General features: G+C 31.2%; 2 protein-coding genes across 2 annotated transcripts; one reads left to right on the forward strand and one right to left on the reverse strand.

Annotated features, from left to right (window-relative positions):
* Positions 1-826: 826 nt before the first annotated feature.
* On the forward strand, positions 827-10,386 carry LOC132714165 (uncharacterized). Its single transcript, XM_060696950.1, has 5 exons — positions 827-1,238; positions 6,620-6,810; positions 7,201-7,406; positions 9,065-9,266; positions 9,555-10,386. The coding sequence occupies exons 1-5, from the start codon at positions 1,065-1,067 to the stop codon at positions 9,784-9,786; spliced, it is 1,005 nt and encodes a 334-aa protein (XP_060552933.1). The 5' UTR covers positions 827-1,064; the 3' UTR covers positions 9,787-10,386.
* A 139-nt stretch (positions 10,387-10,525) lies between these two features.
* Positions 10,526-26,145, reverse strand: LOC132714164 (uncharacterized). Its single transcript, XM_060696949.1, has 7 exons — positions 25,930-26,145; positions 16,353-16,449; positions 15,532-15,600; positions 14,642-14,758; positions 13,944-14,245; positions 13,454-13,561; positions 10,526-12,458 (listed from the first exon to the last, which is right to left on the reverse strand). Exons 2-7 carry the CDS (start codon positions 16,381-16,383, stop codon positions 11,955-11,957), a joined length of 1,131 nt encoding a protein of 376 aa, XP_060552932.1. The 5' UTR covers positions 16,384-16,449; positions 25,930-26,145; the 3' UTR covers positions 10,526-11,954.
* Positions 26,146-27,594: the final 1,449 nt, after the last annotated feature.

Below are 27,594 nucleotides of genomic sequence, written 5' to 3' on the forward strand. Positions count from 1 at the left end.
TTACAATAATAATGCTCTTTCCTTCCGACCTTCATTACAATAATAATGCTCTTTCCTTCTGACCTTCATTACAATAATAATGCTCTTTCCTTCCGACGTTTATTACAATAGTAATGCTCTTTCCTTCCGACCTTCATTACAATAATAATGCTCTTTCCTTCCGACTTTCATTACAATAATAATGATCTTTCCTTCCGACATTCATTACAATAATAATGATTTTTCCTCCCGACCTTCATTAAAATAGTAATGATCTTTCCTTCCGACCTTCATTAAACTTGTAATGCTCTTTCCTTCCGACCTTCATTACAATAATAATGATCTATCCTTCAGACCTTTAATATAGTAGTATTGGTATTTCCTTTGGATCTTCATTACAGAAGTAATAATCTTTCCTTCCAACTTTTTTTCCTTCATAAACACATTACAAAAAGTAATATTTCTCCTTCAGACCTTCAATACAGTTGTAATGACCTCTCTTTCAGACCTTTATTACACTAGTAATGATCTTTCCTTTGGACCTTGATTGCAGTACTAATAATCTTCCCTTCAGACGACCTCAAGATAAGGTACAAAAATATCCGGAAGGAACGATATAAGTAATTTTTAACATATTTAAGGTGGACACCTTTGGAAAACAGACATAAAGAAAAAAAGAAAGAAAAAAGCTGAGATAGAATTAAATTTACATAGAAAGCGAGGGTGTGTAATGTAATATAATGCCATTGTTGTGTGGGATGTGGGGTAGTATTTCTTACAGAGCGCGATTATGTCACGTTATTTCGGCGTATAAAATGGTTCGCTAACCCGCGACCCAATCAGACAATCTGCGTCCTGCAATATTTTACTTTGATACGTTAATTTTGTTAACCAACATCAGCATCGTGTGATCGTTATAATTATTATCTTTTTAAGACGCAGAACACAATTATAAAACGTATATACAAAAGGAATACACGGAGCAAACAACATAATTTATGTGAACGCCAGAGAAAAAACCTATTTGACAGATCTAATATATTTTCTTGAAACAGTTACGTTTTATTATTGAAATAACTTTTGAAATGCTTTCTCGACAAATATTTTGGATAGGAATGGCGGTCATTTTATCTCAGACAGGGCACGTGGCATCACACGGACGCTTGATTCAACCGGCACAGAGGTCGTCTGCTTGGAGGTATGGATACAATAACCCGGAAAATTACAACGATAACGAACTGTTCTGTGGTGGTTTTGATGTAAGTAATCTTTTAAAAAGTTAACTATACAGAAAAGTATACGTTTTATAAAATGAAAAAAATGTTCAAAAGCAACGTCTTCCAATACCCTATATAATACGTCCTATTAAAATAATATTATAATGTTAAACTTAACGTCCTAGTAAAATTCAACACAATATCCTACTATTCGTCTTCGTCTTCCTAAAATTGTTCTAATTGTTTTACTAAAATCGTACTAAAAGTCCTACAAAAGTCCTACTGAAGTCCTAAAAATCTACTAAATGTCCTACTTATCTTCTACCAAAATTCAACTAAAGGTCCTACTAAAACTCTAAAAGTTTTGTTGAAATATTTCTAAAACCGATTGAATCGTTACGTAAAGCACCAAAAGTAAGTATATAATTTATATTGAAATGGTAATATAAATGAAAAATTTAGATCAGGCGCCATCGCACACATTAATCGAAGCTACTAAAATGAAACTCTGTAATGTTCACTTACTGACTTTACCAAAACTAATACGTAATTTTTAATTGATTTGGAATGTGGCCAATCCTTTATAAAAAAAAAATATAACTCATTACCTCCCTTTATTAAAATGAACTGTTAGATTCGATCATATCTTTGGATGATACACTTGACAACATATATTTATATTGCGCATCATGTGTCTCATATGATTCCATAAAATATTTTAGGAACAGTGACTTTAGGCCACTTGGCCTTTATTCACTAAAAACTCATTATTTTTATCTTATATAAGAACCCGATTTTTGTTGTTAAATTATTGACATTTATTTCCCTTACTCCTTTTTGGCTTTATTTCATATGGAAAACTTGTTCCGGTTAGGTGGTTTCCTGCTTACATCTGTTGGTGCATGATTGAACGGGGAACAGGCTGCAATCGTGCCAATCGCATTTTTTCGGCCTTTTCCGTCACTCTTCGGATTAATGATAATAGCCGATGTAGTTCCGATTGCAATCGTGACAATTCGGGCGATTCCGTCATACTGCGGAATCAGACGAAGTAATATTACGGAAATCTAAGCTATTTTAGTTACTTCGGTAATCCCAGTTTGTTTATATAAATAGGATTTCTATTTTTACTTGATTTATCGGTTTAAACCGTAATAAATTATAAACGAAATTGTTCCGTTTTAATTGTTTTTCAAGACGCAAAAGTTAGTTTCTTTTATAATTGTTTTTTGTCTGTATTAGTTTTATACACTGTAGTACTTAGTATTCCGTCTTTAAAGGGTGGTCCTGCTTACCAAATCACGCATTCATGATCGAGTTATATTTAGATATACTGAACTTCTTGGTGAGGTAATCTAAAAATAGCCCATGCATATCATTAACCTTCCCACTCCTCGCAGCGGTTACTTTCCCTGATCTGTACAGTTAAAGTAGCAAAGCGTGACGTAACAGCTGTGAGGAGTTTGGTGCTGATATCGTCTATTTGTGATCGTGTAACATAGTTGATACATGCTTATTGATTGGTACCACGTAACGAAGTATTTTAGTGCATTTACTTGTCTATAAAGCAAAGGAATGATTTCGCTGCGAAAAAGGGGAAATGAAATGTGCACACTTGTTTTCCTTCAGTATCACGTTAGTATTTTTACGATTGATCATTTTCTTTATTAGTTTTATACAATAGAGAATAGATTTCAAATCGTTTTGACAAAAAATATTCGGTTTTCCAAAAAAAAACAAAAAAAAAACAACTAAATAAACCCTTTATGATATACAAATACCGTAATTCAAAAAAAAATGTGATAATAAATTGAAACCAAAAAAACACACAATTTTAAAGGGTTGGGATGAAAGCACAACTGTGCAAGCTTTTCCTTTTAAAAGGAAACTTTATTACGATTGTCACATAAAAATGAATCAGGTCTAACCGCCGTCATTGTCCGTAAGGTGTGGTTATTGTCCGTAACATTAAACGGACGGTCACATGATGTCTGTCTGTTTGAAATACGACCCTAACACAGGGGAGTTACAAATCTACCCTTAAATTGCTTTTAAAACCTATCTTTTAATAAAGGAATAGCATTAAAATAACAAAATATTATGAACAGTTTCATCCTACCTATATCCGCCTTTATAATCTAGTAGTCCACAGATAACGCTAACAGACCCAAGTACATCATGAATCGATTAATTTCGACTTATTTCGGGTAGTGACGTATAACTCCGATGTCGCTGTCGCATTCTGTCCGCAGTACTCGTAAAACATATTTTGGAGCATTTATGTTCTGTGAGATACTGTGAGGTCTCTCTCTCTTTCTTTCTTTCTTTCTTTCTTTCTTTCTTTCTTTCTTTCTTTCTTTCTTTCTTTCTTTCTATTCTTTCTTTCTTTCTTTCAATCTTTCTTTCTTTCTTTCTTTCTTTCTTTCAGAAAATACAAGTATAACGACTAAATTAGTTATCGAAGCCTACATGCTACGATGTATACCAATTTGCTAATCTATTTTATTATTATTATGGGTTTCGCCTTGAATAAAGGAAAGTAAGATACGTGACTGTCTTCCATGGCTTTATGTTAACTATGAAATACAGATTATATCGTCTGGTAATTTTTCATCTCAGATTAAATAATTTACAAAGATTTATGGTTTAAAATCCATCTAGCTTTCAATGTCTAAAGTGTAGCCAATGAGATGCGATCTACTTACCCGGAAGCACATTAAGTTATCATACGATCAAGGTTCCTTTTTTATTTTATCAAGTATAATTGCAGTTTAAAAATATGCACATTTATTGATGTATGAGAAATATTTGACTCCAACCAATATATGTGTATATGTGCCGTAATTGGACTGGCATATCGATGTGGTGGTATGTGTGTATATATTCTCTCATTTCTATCAATTTATCTGCACACTTGTATCTAAAGTGATCCCACGCAGGGGAAAATATAACTGTATTGAATTTAATTATCTCCCTTTATATATACTTTATCTGTCTAAATTCATTGTATCCTACGGATCTACTTGATCTTACGTGATCCAGTTGCTTTTCGGAAATAGATATATAGTTCTCTGGTCCCAATCAGTGAAGAAGACAATAAAAATGTCATCGTTGATTTGTGAGATATGATAACAGAGAACAAACTCTATATATGTGAATGTTGAGCTTGTTTCAATGTGTAGTGCAGTTTGTGACTGTATATAAAGCTGTTCTGAAACCATCATTTTTGTGATGGTGGATGAGCAGTGGCTATGCTTTCATGACTGTTCTGCTAGGCGCTGTGCTGTTATTGGACTGGCATATAGATGTGGTGGTATGTGTGTATATATTCTCTCATTTCTATCAAGTTATCTGCACACTTGTATCTAAAGTGATCCCACGCAGGGGAAAATATAACTGTATTGAATTTAATTATCTCCCTTTATATATACTTTATCTGTCTAAATTCATTGTATCCTACGGATCTACTTGATCTTACGTGATCCAGTTGACTTTCGGAAATAGATATATAGTTCTCTGGTCCCAATCAGTGAAGAAGACAATAAAAATGTCATCGTTGATTTGTGAGATATGATAACAGAGAACAAACTCTATATATGTGAATGTTGAGCTTGTTTCAATGTGTAGTGCAGTTTGTGACTGTATATAAAGCTGTTCTGAAACCATCATTTTTGTGATGGTGGATGAGCTGTGGCTATGCTTTCATGACTGTTCTGCTAGGCGCTGTGCCGTAATTGGACTGGCATATCAATGTGGTGGTATGTGTGTATATATTCTCTCATTTCTATATATATATATATATATACATATTGTATTGTGTTGTCTTGTTGTTATTTTATTTCATTACAGGTTTTATTCTTAAAAGTTAATAGAAAAAACTTATAAAAACAAAATTTGTTTTTCTGTGAACCCCACTACATGGATATTTTATATAAGAAAGCTGAATCAATTTTTAAGATGATATTGAAAATTTGAAATTTGAAAATGTGCACAAAAACAAAAATCAAAAAAAAAATCAAAAACACATGCATGTTTATGTATGTTTCGCGAGCTTGGTTCCAAGGTTGCAAATACTTAAATCTTTATTTAACATCTTGTAAAAATGTAACTTTACCACTGACCACACGATCTACCAATATAATGTTTTATTATATGATCTAAATATACGTAGCTGCAATCTCATTGGTCCAAACAGTAGTCAACAGAACTTTTTATAAAATCATATTTACTGGGTGTAGTATATATTCACTGGCTGAATTGGATTTTCCCAGTCTAAAGATAGATTGAGACTCATATTCAATGATCATACACCGTAGACTGTTAATTACGCGTGTTGATTAAAAAATAATTGTTGCTTTTTGTTCTTTATGGCATATTTCTCGATTAAAATATCAATACTTTACTATTATACTTAAAGGTAAAACCGCAATGATGAGTATACACTTGAATTATTTTTGTATGCGCAGCGTTCACGTAGTCGTTGCACGCTTAACACGTGCATCTTTTTTCTCGCGCTTCAACGAGGCAAAATTTGTACATGTATAATTATAAGGTTGTACTTTTTTTTTTTAATTTCTTAGCCTATTCATATAATAAAACAATTATTGACTAGTGAACCATTGAATATGATGTGATATTCACCGGCAGAAAGTCATATTGACCTCGGCTATCGCCTCGCTCAATATGTCATCTGCCGGTAAATATCACATAATATTCAATGGCTCACTAGTCAATAATTGTATAATATATAATCAATATAGCATCAATATATATTTGTCCAAGACCAGAGATGAAAAAATATCCATATCTAAAAATAACTCCGTTATTCATTCTTATACGAGTTATCTCTCTTACGTATTCGAGCCGCTAACGTGTATAATATCACCACTCTAGCTGTATCTACCAATATTTTGTATAGACGAGACAATTTAGTAAAATAGCATATTAATATGATATTATTAATGTAGTAATTCTCAATCAACTTGTTTAACTATGTCATGTTAGGTATGTAGTTTATAAATGTGAATATCACTGATTGAATTTATTATGACATGATTTCTTGATGCATGCATTGTCATAAATAAACATATATATATATTATGATGATAGGTCATAATTAGTCAGAAATAAAGTAAATGTTCTGTTCTGTATTTTTATTTTAACTTTAAAACAATACTTTTAGTGTATCACCAATGTAATGCATTATCTCCTTGATATTTGGCGCTCTGAGTACAAAACTGACTTTAGCGGAATCGTACACTTGTACTTGTGGTTCGTCGTCGTCGTCGTCATCATCATGTTCATCATATTCATCATTATCATGTTCATCATACTCATAATTATCATTATTATTTTCATTCAAAAGATTGTAGCATATCCTTTACAGAATCTGTTCGACAAATTGCCTGCATTTTTTCTCTCAGGTACAGTGGAACCAAAATAATGGTAGATGTGGTGTATGTGGTGACCCTTATAATGCACAAGTAAAGCCAAACGAAGACGTAAACGGTTTATACGTCGTTAATGGCGTCATCACAGGAAGTTACGTCAAAGGTGGAGTCGTTAATACGGAAGTAGAATTAACGGCTTATCACAAAGGATGGTTTGAATTTAGGTTATATACAATTTTAATTTAAAGTATTTGACAAATAAGAAACGTGTTATCTTCCAAGTACACGTCCTTTGTTGTCGGCCTTTCTAACTTTTGCTTTTTCGATATGATTAACTCTATTATTATACATTTGCAGGAGAAAAATAGACTCTACCTATGTCAATCAAATCATTTTTTAATAAAGTTATGAGACCAATCAAGATTCGTTGAAATTCGACGTAATCGTCAATTTCCGTATAAAGAAAAATCAAATAAGCGTCAAAAAACTAAGAATAACAGAATCAGTGTCATTTTAACGCTTATTGTGTAAAAAATTGCTGATGTCACGCAGAGACAATCACAGAGTCACAAGGACTTTCATATTTTCTGTTTATGTTGATTTATATTTCACAGACTTTGCCCTCTCGCAACAACAACAACAAAGGTCACACAAGAATGTTTGAATCAGAATGTTTTGACGGTTGAAGGTACAAACACGACACGAATACAGTTAGAAGAAATCAAGACCGGTTTAGGGCCGGGAGTTTATATGATAAATCTTCAGTTACCATCCACTATTACGTGTGAAAGATGCGTTCTTCAGTGGAAATACAATACAGGTACATTACAAATTTCTGATGCAAAACATTAAATCACAACCCACATTGATGGTGGTTGATACAAAATATAATACTTTGTTGAATCAGAAGTTTGCATGACTAATAAGGTGAACTTATTTTTTTGTATAAAAATCTGATTAAAAGCAACAAAGTTCAAATTAGTTTTTTATATTTAGGCTTTTGTATGTATGGTCCTCAAAATGAATCCTTATTAATTTCACAACTCCTAAAATATTTTTTCTCCTTATAAGGCTTTAAACATTCCTTGTTAAGGGCTACAAGTGGTAATAAGGTTTTTATTAATTCTCCTAATTCTTAGTCCTAATTACTTGTAACTAGTAAGTAACAAGCTGGAAGGGTTTTTATCTCTCCTATTTATGAGTATCAAAGTCGTAATTAGACTTTAATAACTCCAAGATAAAAGTGAAAAAAAAATCTTTCTTAACTAAAGTAACAAAGCCCGAATAAGCCTTTAAATCTCCTTATTATGAGCTGAAAGTTTTTTTTTTATTTAAAGACTATTTCACGGACAGTTCGGTACCAAAACAGTTTTTAAACGTTGCCATTTTCTTACCATTTTATTTCGACCATGCGACCACATACATGCATCGAGGACATGTTGTAAGGAAAGTGACCGTGCGGCCACATACAGGATTCCCCTTCTCTAGCTAGAAAGTGGACAAATAGTTGTCCATCCTTTATATTAAAAGGCAGAGTTTTAAATATGCCATTTCCTTACGTTTTATAATAAGGAGGCTTATGTTTACAGATATTTTTTTAATTGGTTTATAGACAACAATCGTAATGCAAACCAATCGGGTTTTCAGTTTTCGTCCTCTTAAGTGCGTTATGAATTTTTAAATGTATCAAATTCTGAATTTACAGCTTTTCCACGTTTTATTCTATGTATATAATAGAATAATTATATCTTTGCAAAACATTAACGATTCATAAACGTTTTATAAACATTAAATATATAGAGAATATATTTCACACTTTGTTTGCAAGTATTAACCCCCTGGGCATCTCTGTCAAAGAACGCATTTAATTTCTTTATTCGACTTATCCTACTAGTATAAGTAAAGACATATTGAAGATAGGCTGCAATAGTAAATACATCAAACTTTAGCATCCGACAATGCTGACACTTGTAAGACAGTACATTAGCCAAATCTCAATATGCTGAATTTTCAAAATGCACTTTTCAAGCTTCTATTCTGTTTGAGAACTGTCTTTCTATCTGGGAATATCAAGAGTTAATCGGCCATAAGTACAGAGCCGGTTCAGCTAGCACGGATGTACATATCTCTCTACTGGAAAATTCCTATCGGTTCCAGCAGTCAAGGTGCAGTGTTGTAACAGATGTAAACATTTTATAATACAGTTTTCAATCTGCCTCCATGTCTTTGTAACTGTAGCATAAACCTTTAAACTTTCATTTGTTTTATTTTCACAAAATGGGAAGTTATCAATAGGTACAGTAAACGTATTTACAATAAGAAATACATAAACTGAACGAGGACCTAGTAAAGAAAAACAGTAATTAGTCAATTTCCTAACCGTAATTATGTGAACTATATTTTTGAAAGAAACTGTACATCCACATGCTATGTTCATTTGAAACTCATTTCCATTTCTGTCTATATATTATTAAACAGGAAATAGCTGGAATTGCGATTCCGAAGGATGTGGTTTTGGTCGTGGTCCTCAGGAAAATTTCGTGAATTGCGCTGATATCCGAATAAACGACGAAGGAACCGAAACTGCTCCGACTGAAAGTAGTTCCAGTGTCAGCCAATCAGCTACTATGACAGCGCTGACGTCATCGACAACCGTAATATCGTCTGCTTCGTCAACTAGGTAAGAGACAAGCGTATATCTACATCATGGCAATATATACAGAATTAGACAAAAGAAATTAAAGAAATTCTTGTTATCAAGGTGATGTAAAAATATAAACCTTAAATTATATTTTCCAAATGGATTTCCATTTTAGAGATTTTATAAGCGTTTTGAAAATTTGGTCGCCGTTTGTTTATCAAAATGTAATTATATTTTGCTGATCATTTTGGAAAATTTAATTGAAACCAGTTCATATTCCTGTAAGGCACTATTTAATATTGAAATTGATTTATTTATTTTCAAAAGTTTAATGGAAGAAGGAACAACAACAACGACACCAACAGCAACGGAGATGGAAACAACGGAATCTCCAACAACAACAACAACAAACGGTGATGACTTTGAAATATGCTCGTCAAGTATGGCATGTTTGGCACTAGAGCCATATTCAAATATTCCAGGCTTTTTACAGTGGTGCTGTAACAACTGCGCTGAAGGTCACTGTCCGGTGACTCACTGTATATGTATATACACATAGTCTATTCGCTGACATTTCTGTTTATAAGTATTTCACATGTATCTATTTTGTTAAATGCTTTTAAAGCTACATTTATTCCCAGTCTTATTGTTGAACATAAAATATGACAATAATAATCCATGTTAGATTTTGTAGTTCATATGTGAAACATGATAAGTACAGGAACTCTTCACAGTTAAAGCAATATGAAAATAACTTTCCAACTCTTGTCAAAGAAAACTTTGATATAACCGATCAAATAAATTGTTTAGAAAGAAGTCATATTGAATTATTTACATTTTACAAAGACAAGGTGAACTAGACAATGTACATTAGGTAATATTTATTTATTAAGACTGAAATGTAGGACCAGAGGGGCTTTTTTGTCAATATTTTTAAATGCAGCGGTGGGCCTTTTAAATGCTTGTTTTAAGTTTTCGAAATTAATGTTTCTTTTGATGTATGTCCAAACCAAGGCATTGTGCAGATCATTCGCTCACTCCGTTTCTTTTTTTTTTTTCAAAATAATAATTTTGATTACGAAAATTTCACAAAATTGTAAAGCGTAAAATGTCGGGCTATGAATAGTACAAAAAGATTTTCAGTTTATTTCTGAATATATTTCTTGTTTATCTTTTGATTATTTTTCCTTTTTATGTGACCCAGATTATCTATGCAAGAAACTTTAATTTTATTGTTGACCTCAATGGAGTTCCTTTAAAAAAGTAGGTCGAAAAATATGATAAATACAGTGCATGTAAACTCGGACATATTCTGCACTTTGTATGTAAATGTGTACGAATATTGTGACTATCATTTCATCTAAAATCATTGGACTATTGCTTGGTTATAGACTACACTTGTATATGAAAAAGGACATCAAATAAAAACCATTAAAGATTTCTATACCTATCAATGAAATGTTCAATGTCATTTCTAGTTGGGCGCAGCCATTTTTTATGTAACTCAAGATAATTGATAACAGCAACTTTTCGTTAAGGTGTTTCGAGTAAAAACGGATGCGGTGCATATGAAATACCGAATCACAACTTTGAAGCAAAAAGTGTAAAATAAAAGATGAAGGGATGTTTTATTTATGACATCCGCGTACACTTTTCCGTAGTTGATCTATGTTTCATAATATATGCCATCTGACTAAAATTCAAATCTTTTGTCGTTATTTCTTGCATGTTGCAAGATCTGACTGCTACCTATTCGGCGATTCGTATTTCCCGAAAAAGGCTATTTTTAGCCATCAAATCAAACTGTTCTTTACAGATAGGCATAAGACGAAGTATCAAAATATTGTTGTCTGTGGAATAAAATCAAATTGTTCATTTTTTGTTTAAAAAATGTTTGAAGTAATAAGAAACAAACAAACTGGAAACTATAGAATTCTTAATGACGTAAGATTGTTTTGCCAGTTTTCTTGCCGGCTATAACGCCATGTTTGTTCTCGAAATCTTGAAATATACATTCTCAGTATTAAATTTACAGCGGTTAAAATAAGAAACCGCATCTCTTTCCGAAATTGTGAAAGCTCGCTGATGATTGGCTGTTTTAAAAGTCACGAGAAGGTGACAACCAATTGGTGGTCGGAGATCCTAGTGCGTAGCGTTACTAAGGAGCTGATTTTTATCAGATTGATAGAATATGTTAGGACACATTCTCTTTAGTAATTTGTTAGCTAGTTTCAACAATATTTTTATTTTTATTTTTTCATTTATATAATGAAGTACATAAAATAAATTTTACTGATTGAGTAAGCTTTTTTAAAACTTCTCTCGGCATTCGGCAATCAGTATTTCACAATTTTATACAAATGGTAACAAAATATACAATAAATAAGTTTAACTACAAATGTAAACAGATCATTTCGTCTTGTGCTTGCTTTTTTTACGTAAACATACTATCTTTATAATAATGATTTATAAAACTCAATATTTGTTCGAAACTGTTCTCAAAAATTAAAACTTTGATTTGAACGATACTCACATGTAAGAATTTAAACTGAAAATATCCCCCTGTGACCAATACATAGTATTCTTTAATCACTCATCATTTATTCAAATTTTAATGTAATACCGATAGCATGCAATAGCGATATTAAAATTTGGAGGCTCTTCTTGTATTTGTTCACAAACACCATCACTCTAAATTTTATCATAAGCGAGAATATTCAGACATATTCATTCCGGGAAATATGATATAGCATTGCCGCGTTTTATTTCGTGGATATGAAATGGTGTTGAAACTAGAGGGTAATCATTTTTCGCATGATACAGTCTACGTAGTAAAATGCTTAAAACTGCCTGATCAAATCTGTGACACCTGCCATCAGATTTGTTGCTTATTCGACAAGATAACTTCCGATTTGTGCCTTGAGGAGCTATACAGTTTTCATTAACTGCGCACGCAGCCCACGTGTCTACTATAGTATGTGTGACGTCATCAAAATGAAACAGCACAAATGTTGCCTCAACTTCCCCAAAATGGCGGAATTTACATCGATCTTCTTTCAGGTACTCCATTGTCTGGACATCAGTGTGTTGAGCAACTGAAAACACTACACCGTAAGTAAAGAATAAAATTGAATTGTCTTTACTATAGGTCAACGCGCGATCGACGTCACTTGTGACGAAACGTACGGAACTGTCCGCCCACCATACCCAGCCATATTCCATCAATAAAGTCTGAAAAGAAAAGTTTGAAGAAAACATCAGACAACTTTGTAAGCGGGACTGCTCATCATTGTACACATGTTATAGATTATGATATTTAATAATTAAGATATAAATTATATCAAAATGTGGCGGAAACGCCCGAAATGCATATGCTTCAATAGTATTTTTGCCATTCTTAAAAATATGAGAATAAAGACATGTTCTTTAGTGGAAGAAAATAACGGGACAAATAAATCATTTAATATTGTTTTTTAGTTGATATGTATCAAAATATGATCATAAATATCTAAACAAACGTTGAAACAAGTATTCTTATAACGTTTGTTTTACCTGTTAGTTTTATTTCAGCTTTTTTGCAACTTATATTTATCACATTCGAGTCTTCTTCCTGGAACAAACCAGTACTGGTGTCGTATTAGGAAGCATGGTCGTTATCCGAATAGGGCTTGAACCCATAATCCCTGGGTTGAGAAGCATACACCTTAATTTCTATGCCTCCTCTACGGGTTAAAGACCAAAATGACTGGTAAAGTCGACAAAAAGATCAATAAAAATGGTGTTTTCTTTCTTTTTGAGTGGCTATATTATCAGTTAAGTACATAATTTATGTATTGATGCTTACTGAGGAAATATAGCATAATTTAATATTATAAATAGTTTTTAATGACTTTAAACAATTTAAATAGTGCAACGTCAGGAACTTCAGGTTACAGTCGTATTAAATCCATTCAGTGTTAAAGTAAAAATCAAAATAACTGTATCATTCTTGTCATGAATATTCAATAACACATGCGACCCACTGAAGTTTAAATTAGTGTACGGTAACGAGTATTAAAGGGGCATGCAACAGTTTTTTTTAATGTTTAACATTTCCTTTTTTAATATTCACTTTCAATTATTGGTCTATTACCATAGCTGATACACAATCTTTTTCAAATGTTAAGCTACCTCAGTTCAACTTGACTATAGAAAAAGAGCAAAATTACAATCTAACGTTCACCTACCTTTACTATTATAGGTTTCCAAGCATAAGTTTTCAGTCTTTTAAAATGTGCGGGGAATTTTTCAAATGGAAAACTCCTCACTTCACAAATTTTGCAGTGGGTCTCCAACTGGAAAAATAATGGACACAAACGTGTTTGTTATTGTTAGAATTGGAGCAGAAAGTCGTTAAAATGGGTACCTCGTGCCAACAGTTCATAAAAAAGCTGGGACATAATGATATTGAATATATAAAACATTTTAAGAACCAAATGGATAAAAAATGCGATGTAGTTTTTTATTAGGCTTCTTGAGTTTTTGGCTTTAATTTTAGGCGGTTCTGTTAAAGGCATACACCGACTTTGCAATCCTTAATATATACATGGAAAATGTTTACATTTTAGGCATGGGCGATCCTGTGAGCAGGAGCACACTTTTTTTTACTTTTTTGTACTTATACAAGAAGTTCAAATATTTGATCAAATTAATGATTATATTGCTGCAGATTCTTACCTGCTTTCTTTGGTTAGGATTGAGTCCCATGTCATAGTAGACTATCTTGATATTTTTGTATTTTGGCAGCAATTTCTCATATACAGATTTTATCAAACCCTGCGAGATACCATAAAACCCGCTATTTGCCGCAGTCGCAACGACCGGAAATGTTTTAAATATAGTCTTTGGTTCTGTCCGATTTTCGGCAATGGTATACATGTATTTGTCAGCCAGTCCACGTGGATAACCGGCGATATGTTCCAAATTTTTCTTGAACGAGTCTTCAAACCATTGGTCGCACAGACCTTTGTCCGTGTGTTCTGAAATGAAAGGACAATATGAACTACATCATCTGGAATTTGTGCCTATATTTATAAACTATTTATATAAAGAATAAGTATTTACAGCGTGACTTTCGATTAATGTTATAAATGTTTTCAACCGTTTCTACGCTTATATTTGAAACGGACTTAAATAAGCCATTTTCGGAATAAAATAAAAAAAAACACAACAACAAAAAAATGTATGTATACTGACTGAACTGCAAACAGTACAGACTATGAGCAGACGACATTTTAGTTAGCATTGGTAGAATATATTGCCACTTCCAGGCTTAGAGTTGATGCAGAAGAGTCAGTGCTAGGACAACAAAAAATTTAAATCATATTCTTTATTATCATTTCAAATTTAAATGTCAATTACGTAAATCTGCATACTTTTGCTGACAGCTTGGGTTGTCAAAGGAATCACGTGACGATATGTACTGTTTCCGCTTCCGGAAACCTTTGGCTGTTTATAAATTAAACTGTCATGCACTCCACTGTTTACTGTAACTAATGAAAAAACAATCAAGGTTATTAGTAATACAAATGTATGCGAATACTTTTAAGACGGGCGCTTGTTATATACAAAGTGTGTCTTAAGGTTTTGAAAGTTAGAGGTGGCCAAGTGAATAAGTTGCCTTTCTCTCAATTTAGAAACAAATGAATAAGTAATATTCAAATATTTTTAACACGGATAATTCTGACCAAATGTGTCTTAAGGTCTTAAGGATAGAGGTGGCCTAGTGAAATAGAGGTCTTTCTCTCAATTTTAGGATCATGGGTAAGAGCTTTATTGTCTAAAACTACTACTAGTAAGCTTCAGGCAAGACAACAATAGAGTTATTAATATGATAAACAATGTATATTCCTGCATATATCTCACTAAAAATTTTACAAAAAATTAAATATCAATATAAAAAGAAAACAAATAACAAAAACAAAGAAAAAAATCTTAGCATTTCTTATAAATAAAATACAAGTAATCATGCATGTTAAATGGTTGTTCACAAAAATACGAAAAAACGAACAAAGGTTCATGCCAATTAAAGCAAAGAAAGAAAGAAAGGAAGGAAGAAAGAAAGAAAGAAAGAAAGAGAAAAAAAAGAAAGAAAGAAAGAGAGAGAGAGAGAGAGGGGGAGAGAGAGAGAAAGAAAGAAGAAAAAAGAAAGATAGATAGAAAGAAAGAAAGAAACATACGGTACGTGTGAATAAATACACCTTCAAAAACATACAACCTTAAAAAGGCTCAATCTATTTTGATTAACAACTACAATCACACTTACATTTCCATAAGAATGTGTACACTATGAACGTAGTTGTTACAACCAGGAGGACATTGTATCGCTGTTGTTCTGTAAATAAAAAGGAGGTAATCTTGTAAATTCATAGTTTTACATTACCTTCAGAACATTGTATCGCTGTTGTTCTGTAAATAAAAGGGAGGTAACCTTGTAAGTTCTTAATTAATAAACATTACTTCAGTGTGGTTCTGTAAGTAAAAGGGAGATAATCTTGTGAATTCATAATTAAACATTACCCTCAGTGTTGTTCTGTAAATAAAAGGGAAGTTACTTGTAAATTCATAATTTAGCATAACTATCAGACCATTGTATCTTTGTTGTTCTGTAATAAAAGGGGGGGAATCTTGTAAATTCATAACCTAGCATTGCCTTCGTTGTTGTTCTGTAATTAAAAGGTGGACAACCTTGTAAATTCATATTTGATCAATTGAATTAAATATTAGTTGTAATAAAGTAAGATAATCTCGTAAACTCATAATTTAATAATCCAAACAGGACAATGTAGCGTTCTTACTTTGTAAGAAAGACAGATAAACTCGTAAGTTTGTGATTTAATATCCAGGTAAGACATTGTACCGCTGATGTCCTGTAACAAAGGGAGACAACCTGATAATTTCATATTTTACAATATATATAACACGAAATGTTATGATTTGCTTTCATTTTATGATGTATTCGCTCATGGAAATTTCTTCAGTAGTTCTGATTCTTCATGTTTTGTTTAGAATGTGAAACTTGGAGGAAGGGTGCAATAGAGACTGTCTAAAGTTTTGAGACCTTAACGTTGAGAAAATCAAACTTACTCCTTAACCACTTGAATTTTCTCAAAGCCATTTTATACTTCTATGCCTATTGACATAATGTAAGAAATGCACACCGTTTACATTCGCCACATTGGATCTGGAAAAAACAAGAGAAAATACTTATAGTCATTTTATTTAAAATCATTTTGAGATATAATATTTATGCTTACTATTATACAAGATATCGATTTTTAGCGTATACAGTTAAGCTTTTAAGGAGGGTTAAAACCTATTTCGTTAACATGTTGCAATTCTCAGCTTTAATCCAAGTGTATTTATTGATTGAAATAATTGATCCAAGACCGCCACAGTTATGCAGGCGACAGTGGCGACACATTAGAATACGAAATTTAGTATACGACATTTAAAAGACGACATTTAGAAGACGGCATTTAGAAAACGACATTTTGAAGACGACATTTAACAGGCGACATTTACAAGACGACATTTAGAAGACGACATTTAGCAGACGACATTAAGTATACGACATTTAGAAGACGACATTTAGAAGAGGAAATTTAGAAGACGACATTGAGAAGACGTCATTAAGAAGCGGAAATTCAATAGACGTCATTTAGAAGAGGAAATTTAGAAGACGACATTTAGCAGACGACATTTAAGTATACGACATTGAGCAAACGACATTGAGTATATGACATTTCGAAGACGACATTCAGAAGAGGAAATTTAGAAGACGACATTGAGAAGACGACATTCAGAAGAGGAAATTTAGAAGACGACATTGAGAAGACGACATTTAGCAGACGACATTTAGAAAACGCCATTTAGAAGAGAAAATTTTGAAGACGACATTAAGAAAACGAAATTTAGCAGACGAAATATCAACACCATGCTAAGGGTTAAAACGTTTCGACTAAGCTTGAGAAGTGTCACATCTAATCACGAGGCTGCTAGGCTGCCAACTTCACGAACATCATGTCATCACGGGTCAACGAATACATAAGATAAATATTTATAAACATAAAACGTATGAGTCATTCATAGAAAAAAGAGGTTGACAAATCAAAGAAATTCATTATGAATGGTGTCTTGAACAAGAAAATGTTAACCTAAGAGATACACGTCGTAAGTTTTGACAGACTTAGTTGTGTTTGGGAAAAAATATATCCCTGACAGTAATTTTATAGCTAAATAAAATCACTATTTCGAGTTTGGATGCGAGGAATTATAGGCCTATCACAATGGCGTTACAAGATAATGGTATGATGCTGCGCACCATAACGATATTTTACGGTGAATTTATTGAGTGATAAAATCATGAATATTTTGCTACCTAACATAATTATCAACAGATTACTGCACACTATGTTTTACAGATGTTTCTTGAAACAGCTTGAAATAATGTTATCAAATGTAACATATTATAAATATATAAATATCAGTATGTCTTAATGCAGGTTAAATAAATAAATAAATAAATAAATAAATAAATAAAATAAATAAATAAATAAATAAATAAATAAATAAATAAATAAATAAATAAATAAATAAATAATAAATAAATAAATAAATATATAAATAAATAAATAAAATAAATAAATATAGACAAAATGAAAAGTGTAATAAAATTAACTTGTATAGGGTACAGTACATAGTTTGAATATAACATCAAATCTTTACATGAATTGTAACTATTAATACAGATCTTAATAATCTATTTATGTGATTTACAAAAATAATAAACAAACAAACAAAAATGAATGAATAAGCAAGCAAGAAAGCGATCACTAAAAAGCAAACAAATTAAGCAAACAAACAAATAAAACAAACATACAAACAAATGAATAAATAAATAAATAAATAAATGAATAAGCAAGCAAGCAAGTAAACAAGACAAACAAACGACGAGCAAACGTACGAACGAACGAACGAATGAATGAATGAAAAAATGTATGAATGAATAAACAATCGAATGAATAAACAAGCAAACAAACAAACAAACAAATAAATAAATGAATAAAAAATTAAATCATGCTCATTTACAGACATGATTGTAAAGAACACATCCGTACGAAACAATTTCAATTTTCCATACCTTTTTCGTTCTCCTTCGCCAATAATTAATGGCGTGTAACTCTATATTTCAGAATGTCATATATATGATAATAATAATATAACTTCAAGCCATTTTAAAAAAACTTGTTATCCAAGTTTGATTATAATCTATGCAATTATAACACTGCGTTGTATGTTATTATAGTATAATTGATGTTTTGAAAGCACTACGCATTCAGTGCAGAGCAAATGTTCCCTTACTAGAAAGCAACAACAACAAATCATAAAAAAATTGCACGAGAATGACGAAATGATATAACAATTCCTGTTAATCATAAATTAAAAATCAGCCACATCCGCCGCTTGCTTATATTTTAATAATAAATACAACGATTTGCTGAACTTAATCTTAACTTTTTAACTTTTTAAACAGACGGAATGTTTGCACTCATTACACCACATATTGTCTTATACGAAATATCAATTTCACCAATTATCCGTCCTTAATCCTGTCACTAAATACACATATATATGCTATAATTCGATGTGAGCCTTTTAGTACATAAGGTATTCAAACAATGATATTTTCGAATTAGGACTTAATCATTGACCGAAAAAACAGAGTTAATCCGGATTTTCTTTTATTGTACAAGCTATATCAACATCATATAAATCACGACAATGGAGTAAAATAGAGACAAGTACGATATAATATTATAACCAATATTTACGCTTAAAGCTGCACGCCCCCAGAATGATGAGCAAAAATATTTCGATAAAACCAAACCCGAGAAAAATGTAGTTATTTAAGGAAAAGTATAAAGTAATAATTTACATGTTATGTGCGATTAATGACCGATTTTTCAGTATTTATAACCATATTTCTACTGCGTTACTAACGCAGTATTTAGTAATTGCTATTTTTGCATATTTTGACCGCTTTATGGTAATTTACGTGGGTTGTAAGTGCCACTGATAATGATTGTGTAAATTGCATTCTTTTGGTAACTTTACGATAATATTATACTGTTAAATACATTTTCAAATTTCCATGAAAATTAGATTGAATTTGGAGGTCTGCTGCTTTAAAATTGAATGATCATTGAAATTAATGTTGTTATCCGTGAAATAAAATTCGTATCACTCATGTGACTAATACAGTTTTTTTCAACTCAATGATGGGTGTAAACTTGAGTTACATTAATTTTGTAAGAGATATACTTATCTCTCAATCTTTCCGATGAGATATCAAAATACAAAAGTGAGATATAGGTCATATCTACGAAAATTAGTAATGTATAGAATCTTGTTTTATATACAATGAAAGGTATTTATAGCAAGTAACGAGATGTAAGATATCAAAAAAATTAGAATTTACTAAAATCAAACAAACTGAAATTAATAAATTATTCAACATAGAATTGGTTTTTATTAGAATAAAAAATGCCTAAGCCGATAATTGTGGATATGTATAACTGTTGATATGTTTTACTGTGGATATGTATTACAGTGTATAGGTATAATTAAGAAGGTTAATAAATCTCATTCAGTATAAGTGCAATGCATAAGAACTGTAACTCTGCCTTGCCTAATCTTGGAGTTATTGCCCTTTTTCATTTTTACACTTTGACATAACTCTGAGACTACAAAAGTCATCGACAAGAAACTAGGGAAGTAGATGGATCAAATTGAGTAGAAGTGCAGTGTAAACAATCTGTAATTCTGGCCTCATCTTCAATTTAATTGTCCTTGTTTTATTTTGAAAATTTTACACTTTGAATTTTGTCTTGGACATAATTCTGAAACTGCAAGAGATATCAATAAGAAACTAGTTATCTGTGTCCAAAACCATTTCGGGAATCATCACCCAGTTCAACCGTCTCTTGTTTTATGAAGCCAACGGTGACATTTTCGAAAGATACTATCAGTGATTGACTTATTCTTACTTATGAGTAAAGGACCGAACATTTAAGATCACAGACATTGACCGCTGGTGCCGCGAAACAGTTTATCATAAATCTGTATGGTGGCTGATTTGATACATTGCGCTTTACGTTGTCGATAGCGAAGCACACCAAACGGGGCGTTGTCGTGGGGCGCCTTGTCGCGATGTCGCCCTCTCACTTGGCTCATCAGCAAATTCTTCGATTATGAACCGAGTGACAATGTGACATCGCGACAACACGTCACACGACGAAGCGCCGTTTGGTGTACATCGATAGCAACAGGACGACAAGACAAAAGTCCGACCGTTTGGCGCCTTTTCCTGTTGTCGCTAGCGCCAACACGACGCACATAAACGTTCCAACTCAGCCACCATACTGTATAGATGGTGGGATGTAGGTTAAAAAACGTCTACAATCATAAGGACAACCAGACAAAGCTACGCGGGATAACATTAAGCCTAATATTTAAGCATTTTATATACTGCATTTAGCATATACTCGTAGCATTTATTTTCAACAACATTTTATTTAAATTACTGCACAGTATCACGAAAACGTTCTTACCTGCCAATTGGACATTACGTCATCTTCAATTTAATACGTCATACTGTACAGTTAGTGGGGCGGGAAATTGAGAAAATAGTGCAAATTGTGATACAAGCATGAAACTTTCCGGAAATCATCTTTAGACCATGTAGATTTCAAAAGTGAAGTGCGCGCCCCAAAAATATCTCTGCTTATTCAAGAATGGCCGCCATTTTTCAAAATGGCCGCCATTTATTAAATTTGACATACATTCTAGCTCATTCATTCCAATTTTTTGTACAGACCTTTAACTTAACACCAAAATCATGCATATAGTTTCTCCTTTCAAAAATTTAAATCTTTCACAAAATTTTCTCTTTCATACTTCTTCCAAATCCAAGATGGCGTCCAATATGGCCGTCGATTTTGTGAAAAACTGCTGAATATACCATTTTATAGTATAATTTTGGTGCACCAAATTATGTTATTATGATAAAAAAGGTGTTTAAACATATCAGAGATAATCAAATTATATGTTAATCTCAATAAAAGTAAACATTTTAAAAGTTTTTGTCTAAAAATATCTTTAAAAAAGATTCAAGAAAAAATTCCAATTTTTTCATATTTTTCAAATTTGAATTTCTAAAGTAATTTACAAAGTTTAAAAAGAGTTACTTTATATCTTAAACTGTATTTGACATTCTATTAATATTATGTGTTTATTGTAAAGAATGTAAGGAAAGCATTAAATCTGTAGGTTTTATATTTTGTGAAAGTGGGTGGGGTAATTTCATATGATAATTTTAAAAGAAAAAACAACAGAAAATCTACATAGCTGAGTTCATTCTATTTCTTTGTCTTTTTACTTTTCTATAAATTCTTATGCAAATGTTCCAACTTTAAAAAAGTACTTTTTATTGGATGAAAGTATTTTTGTCTTCCTTCGATCGGGCCATTTGGTGGGTGAGCAAGAAATGCACATTCAAACATGTGTATACCTTCAGTTATTAAATTTGGTTGCATGATAATTCTTGTTTCAATATATTTGATATCATATATTAATTGTTAATTGTAAAGACATTAAGAAGACAATAAATCAACTAAATCGTGCTTAAAATAGCAAACATGCTGTACTTGAATGTAAGGTATAAAGGTTCAGTCCATAAACGCATATTTTTGACTCCACCACAATTTTATATTTATAATATAAAGATGGCTTAAAAAACCAACAAAATGCTATGTGATTGTGAAACATATATTATCGATGATATGCCTGGCCTGCATGCAACTTTTTAAAAGTTAAGATACAAACTAAGTGTTACTAGTATTTCCTAAAGTAATCATATCTTTTTTTTTCTTTCAATAAGAGGGGTAATGATGACCCTGAATCACTCACCTATGATCATTGTTGCACAAAAAAGGTAAACAAGATCATTTTGGGAGTCAATTATGTCAATTTTATGTCATAAACACCACATGATTTGTGTCATAATTGAATCCGGTTGCTTTTAAAGAAACATTGCTCAATATCTGCTTTCAATTTTTTATTTCACCACGAGAGCGACTTTTAATAACCATATCTATATACGAGTCCATATAAACTTTAGTGACCTTTTGTGTTTGCGTAAATTGGACCATGTTCGTCCATGACTATATCATTATTATAACATAATTTAATTTGATGATACAGATTAATGTATAATATGCGTCGGATACTGTAGGTTAGAGAGAAAAACAGATTTTATTACAGTAGTTATTGTAAATTAAGATTTGATTACCATTGCAAAACCATTTTAGACTGAGTAGCATCATACAAATTTATGCATGTTATATCAGTTTCTACATCCCAAATATCTTATTTCAAGGTCAATGTAGTTTAACAACTAGATGTTTTAATGTTTTCCTATACAAGTGAACCCAGGTGGCGCTATGAGCATTATTCATTAAATGTGTTAACAAAGACCCAAGGTGGTGCTACATGCCAGCTTAGTACCTGTGCTCTTATGCATTTTTGATTTTTGAGAAGATTTTTTCTATTGCATGTACACTTTATGATCCAAAAGTGTTTTATGTAACTTTTAAAGAGGTGTTCTTTACTTGGCAAGGTAATATTTTGGACTTATCTAAGCTCTAGGCATTACAGTTTGTTTGTTTGTTGATTTTTTTTAACAACAACAACAAACAAATTCAATGCGATTCCCTACACAAGTCTTTTAAAAACTGTGTTCCTCGTGCGGCCTTTAATTTCATGTTCCTGTAGTCCAAAATGGCTTTCTCTGTCACTTAGTTTACATTGACTCATATATTAAAATTCTTTTCCGAAACTATGTGCACAGACGAGAAGAGAAAATATATCATAACATTGGTGATGCTATATAAAGATTATAAACTATTGGCATAGGGTCAAAATCACTTAGTTTACATGGACTTTTATTGGAATATAGTTATATGAGTCTTTTTGTAGTTCTGAGAGCCTAGTTATTGGACATGATTCTTTTCAAATAGTTTATAAATCATGACTGGTGAAAAAAAAGATACTCCTTATATAAATTTTAGCATTCTTCATATAAAAGAATTATAGACCTTTTCCAGCAATGGTCTTAGGCGCGTGATCTAGGGTCAACAATGCTCTTGTTTAATGGGGAAAAAATAAAGTAGGGAATACATTTAGTTTATATTCCAAAGTATAAGCTATGTTTGTTATGCTGGGTCAAGCGGCTTTTTATTGATACCTATTTTAGCACACCTAGTCATTAGATAGTATGATGTTATCAGTCGTATTTGTTTCTTTTGAAAATATTCATGTCTACATAAGTTATTAGAAATGGACGGTACTAATTCAATTATACTTGGTTACAATTTGATGTGCAAGTAAATATGACTTTGAATCATTTCTGTTACAAGCTTTTAGCAAGACTAAATTGTGCCAGGGAAATAATTGTATTCATTAAAAAATAAACAACATTTCACTAAGGTCCAGGCATGATTTTATCTAACATATGGTTCGTTGATGAATATTCTTTTCTGTACAATTATCAAATTGTATTAAGAATATTTGAAACAACTTATATCATGCAAACACATTTAATAACTGAATGTATACATATGATTGTATCTGCATTTATTGATATTTTAGTACACCCTCTAGACCTGAAGCGAAAAAAAAAAATACCTTAATACAATAAAATACTTTTACAGTGAATATTTGCATAAGAATTCTTAAAAAACGTTATTTTGTACTACAATTGTCTGATAAATTTACCCCACCCACTTTTAATAAGTATATAAAACCTTCACATTTTTGTTTATTTTTGTTACAATTATACAATAAAACATAGTGTTGATTGAATATCAAATACACTTTAAGAAACTATGTAACTTTTGGAATTTTTGTACATAGACCTAGAAAACCATGTTAGAGAAAAATGAAAAAATGGCACTTTTTCTTTGATTTTTTTTTAAAGATTTTTTTTGTACAAAAAAAAACTAAAAACATGACTAACAATGTGGTTAACCTAAAATTTGATTTTTTTCTAATATATTTCACAATTTTATATGGAAATACACATACCGTGTGCAAAACATTATACTTGCAAAAGAGATATATCAGTTTCATTAAAATTGGCAGCCATATTGGACGCCATTATGGATTCTGAAGAAAAAAATGCCAAGAGAAATTGCTTAAAGATTTAAATTTTTGAAAAGGGGAAACTATATGCATGCTTTGGTGTAAGTTTCAGGTCTGTACAAAAAATTGGAATGAATGAGCTATTATGTACATCAAATTTATATGGCGGCCATCTTGAAAATGGCGGCCATCTTGAATGAGCAGAGATATTTTTGGGCCCACTTCACTTTTGAAATCTACATGGTCTAAAGATAATTTCCTGAAAGTTTCATGCTTGTATCACAATTTGCACTATTTTGACAGCAGAGACCTTATTTCCCGCCCCACTAAGTGTGACATCATGAATATTGATTTTAACGATTTGAACAGTGGATTTTGTAGGGAAGTTAATTTCGCAATTATTTCTCTAAGGACACGATCTTAGATAATTATGTTACTTGCTTAATAGAATATCAAATATATCTAATTTTGAAAAAAAGGCAAATAAATAAATAAATAGATCTAATTTCTAAATAAATCTAGATTCTCAATAAATGAAATAAAATCATGCAATGTTTAGAAAAAAAACCCGATATATTCTAAATATCGGATCTTGCTATCTATAGCCGTATGATCGTCATTGATATTTGATATTTAAAAAATTCGGGCAGCGTATTAATAATAATTCTTTGCCCTACTTTTTTTCGTCCAATGAATCCATTGAGAAGTTGCAGCAATTTGAAATCACTTTTGACGAAAAATAATCAAAGCAAAATAGTGATTTTGCAATTTTTTTAGATATCCCCTCGTTGCCATGGTAACAGGGAATTTATAACTGGGCTTCCAATCAACATTTGTGCCAAGTTTGATCAGTATTGAAGCATTTTTTTGTTTATAGTTTCATAGCCATTTGAACTTGTAAAAGGGGACTTTTCATGTTTCCATGGAAACAGAAATACTTCTTCTCATGTATTCTCCGACGAGTAATAACGGAAATAAAATACGTCTGTTAACACCATTTCCCGTTTCTCAATATTTGAACACTGAATTATTACCACAGGGCATTTTAAGTTTCCTTTTATCTTTTGTTTTCTGTTTTTCTGGCATTTAGCTGCTCCGCCTATCAGATTATAATAGCAACGACGACAACAACAGCAACAACAACAACAACAACAACAAAAATAACAATAACAACAACAACAACTACAATAACAATAATGATGTTAATGATGACGATGATTACCTTAATATTAATAACCATGGTTGCAACAACAACAACAACATCATAATCATTTATATAATGACAATGTTAATACTATTATTATGATTATCACTATTATTCTTATCATCATTTATTATCATTTCGTAATTAAATTCTTCTTTCACTAAGAAACAACAATAGTAACTAAACAAATATACTAAACCAGGAATATTAATCCATTGTATTTTCTGATAATTCTATTGGTAACGAATATATACTAACTATATCATATGTTCACAGTTGATCCGTATTTCCTTGCATCTAAACTAATGTGTTTCTTTAATTTCCTTAATTTAAATAAAATTCTTAAAGAAAGTTAATCCATCCCAACTACTGCACACATATAGCTCAATTATTAACATTTTAAGAAGATAAAAAAATCAGTTTTTAGGTTGAAAATTCAAATTATTAAAACATACTGGACACTGGGCGAATTGATTGACAGGTATATTGAGGCTAATTTCCGCACCCCCGGGCAGTACATCTAACATCTTCAAGTATTGTGTGATACATACAATGTCACGTTTACGTCCAACTTGACGGTGTGAGTTATAGTTTAAACGCTTAATCTGTTAAAATATGTAGTGGCCGACTTTGAATAAATTTAGGGCTCTCATGTCAACAAACTCTACAAAAGATTTATTGAATTTAGCTAAATTTGTTTACTTTGCAAATAAAAGAAGAATTGTGTATTTTTTTTTCATTAGAATCACGTAAATATTGTTAATATTTCAATAGGGTTATATATGTAATGATACATTTACATGTTTATTCGACATTACATAATCATGATACTTTTTTTCAGAATAATGTTTCATTAAACAATCTCTTCTGATAACTGTATAATTTATTATGTAAAAAATGTATTTTGTTTGCTTTTCTTTCTTCTATGTTTTTTGTTCACACTGTGCAATAGAATTTGTATAGGCTATAAACATTGTAACATGTTTAATGCTGAATAAAATTTTCGTATTCGTATTCGTATTATCGGATTAGAGAAATGAAGTCGTCATATGTTTGCTTCGTAGAATCATCACAGCTCAAACACACTTGTTTCCCATTCAATAACAACAACAACAACAACAACTATAATTGTGATATTAATAATAATAATAATGATTATAATAATGATAAACATATTAATATTAATAATAATTATTATAATAATAATAATGATGATAATAATAACAGCAATAATAATAATAATAATAATAATAATAATAATAATAATGATAACAACTTTAATAATGAAGATTGAGGTAAAAACAAAATAACAACAACAACAACAACAAATAGGACGAAGACGATTATAAAAATAATAATAATAATAATAATGATAATAGTAATAATAATAATGATATTAATAATAATAATAATGAATATTGATGTAAAAACAACAACGTCATCACCAACAACAACAACAACAACGAGAATAATGATAAGCATTATCCATGTTAACTAATGTGATTATGCAGTTTATCTAGACAATTCTGTCATTATAAGGGAGATAAGTCGTAAGGTCTCACACGCAACTCAGATTATGTCTCCCCTTTAGTTGAAAGGTCACAGTTAATGCTAGTGCTTACGTCATCAGTCATTCAGCCAGTCTGTTTTTTTTTTAGATAAATTGAAGTTGAAAATAGTTATCAACAAGAACGTATATTCCTTTGCATGTTTCATTATTTTTTCATGAATTCGGTACTGTCGATTGTCAGGCAATATTCCGCTAATAAATTTTAACAATAATGTTTTATTGTTTTGGTTTTAAAGAATTTGTCAGTGATAATATTAATAATAATAATAATAATAATAATAATAATAATAATAATAATAATAATAATAATAATAATAATAATAATAATAATAATATTAATAAGATTACACCAC

This window comes from Ruditapes philippinarum, unplaced genomic scaffold (assembly GCF_026571515.1).
Source record: "Ruditapes philippinarum isolate M1 unplaced genomic scaffold, ASM2657151v2 ctg1449_1_1_1_1, whole genome shotgun sequence".
In the NCBI taxonomy this organism is placed as follows: domain Eukaryota; kingdom Metazoa; phylum Mollusca; class Bivalvia; order Venerida; family Veneridae; genus Ruditapes; species Ruditapes philippinarum.

Coding starts and splice junctions, on each gene's coding strand:
- LOC132714165 (XM_060696950.1), top strand. CDS start 1,065: ATGCTTTCTCGACAAATATTTTGGATAGGAATGGCGGTCATTTTATCT. Junction 6,811..7,200: donor AAAGGATGGTTTGAATTTAG/GTTATATACAAT, acceptor TATATTTCACAG/ACTTTGCCCTCTCGCAACAA. Junction 9,267..9,554: donor TCGTCTGCTTCGTCAACTAG/GTAAGAGACAAG, acceptor TATTTTCAAAAG/TTTAATGGAAGAAGGAACAA.
- LOC132714164 (XM_060696949.1), bottom strand. CDS start 16,383: ATGGCTTTGAGAAAATTCAAGTGGTTAAGGA. Junction 13,562..13,943: donor ATCCTAACCAAAGAAAGCAG/GTAAGAATCTGC, acceptor TTATTTTTCCAG/TTGGAGACCCACTGCAAAAT. Junction 12,459..13,453: donor GGAAACCTATAATAGTAAAG/GTAGGTGAACGT, acceptor TTTTCTTTTCAG/ACTTTATTGATGGAATATGG.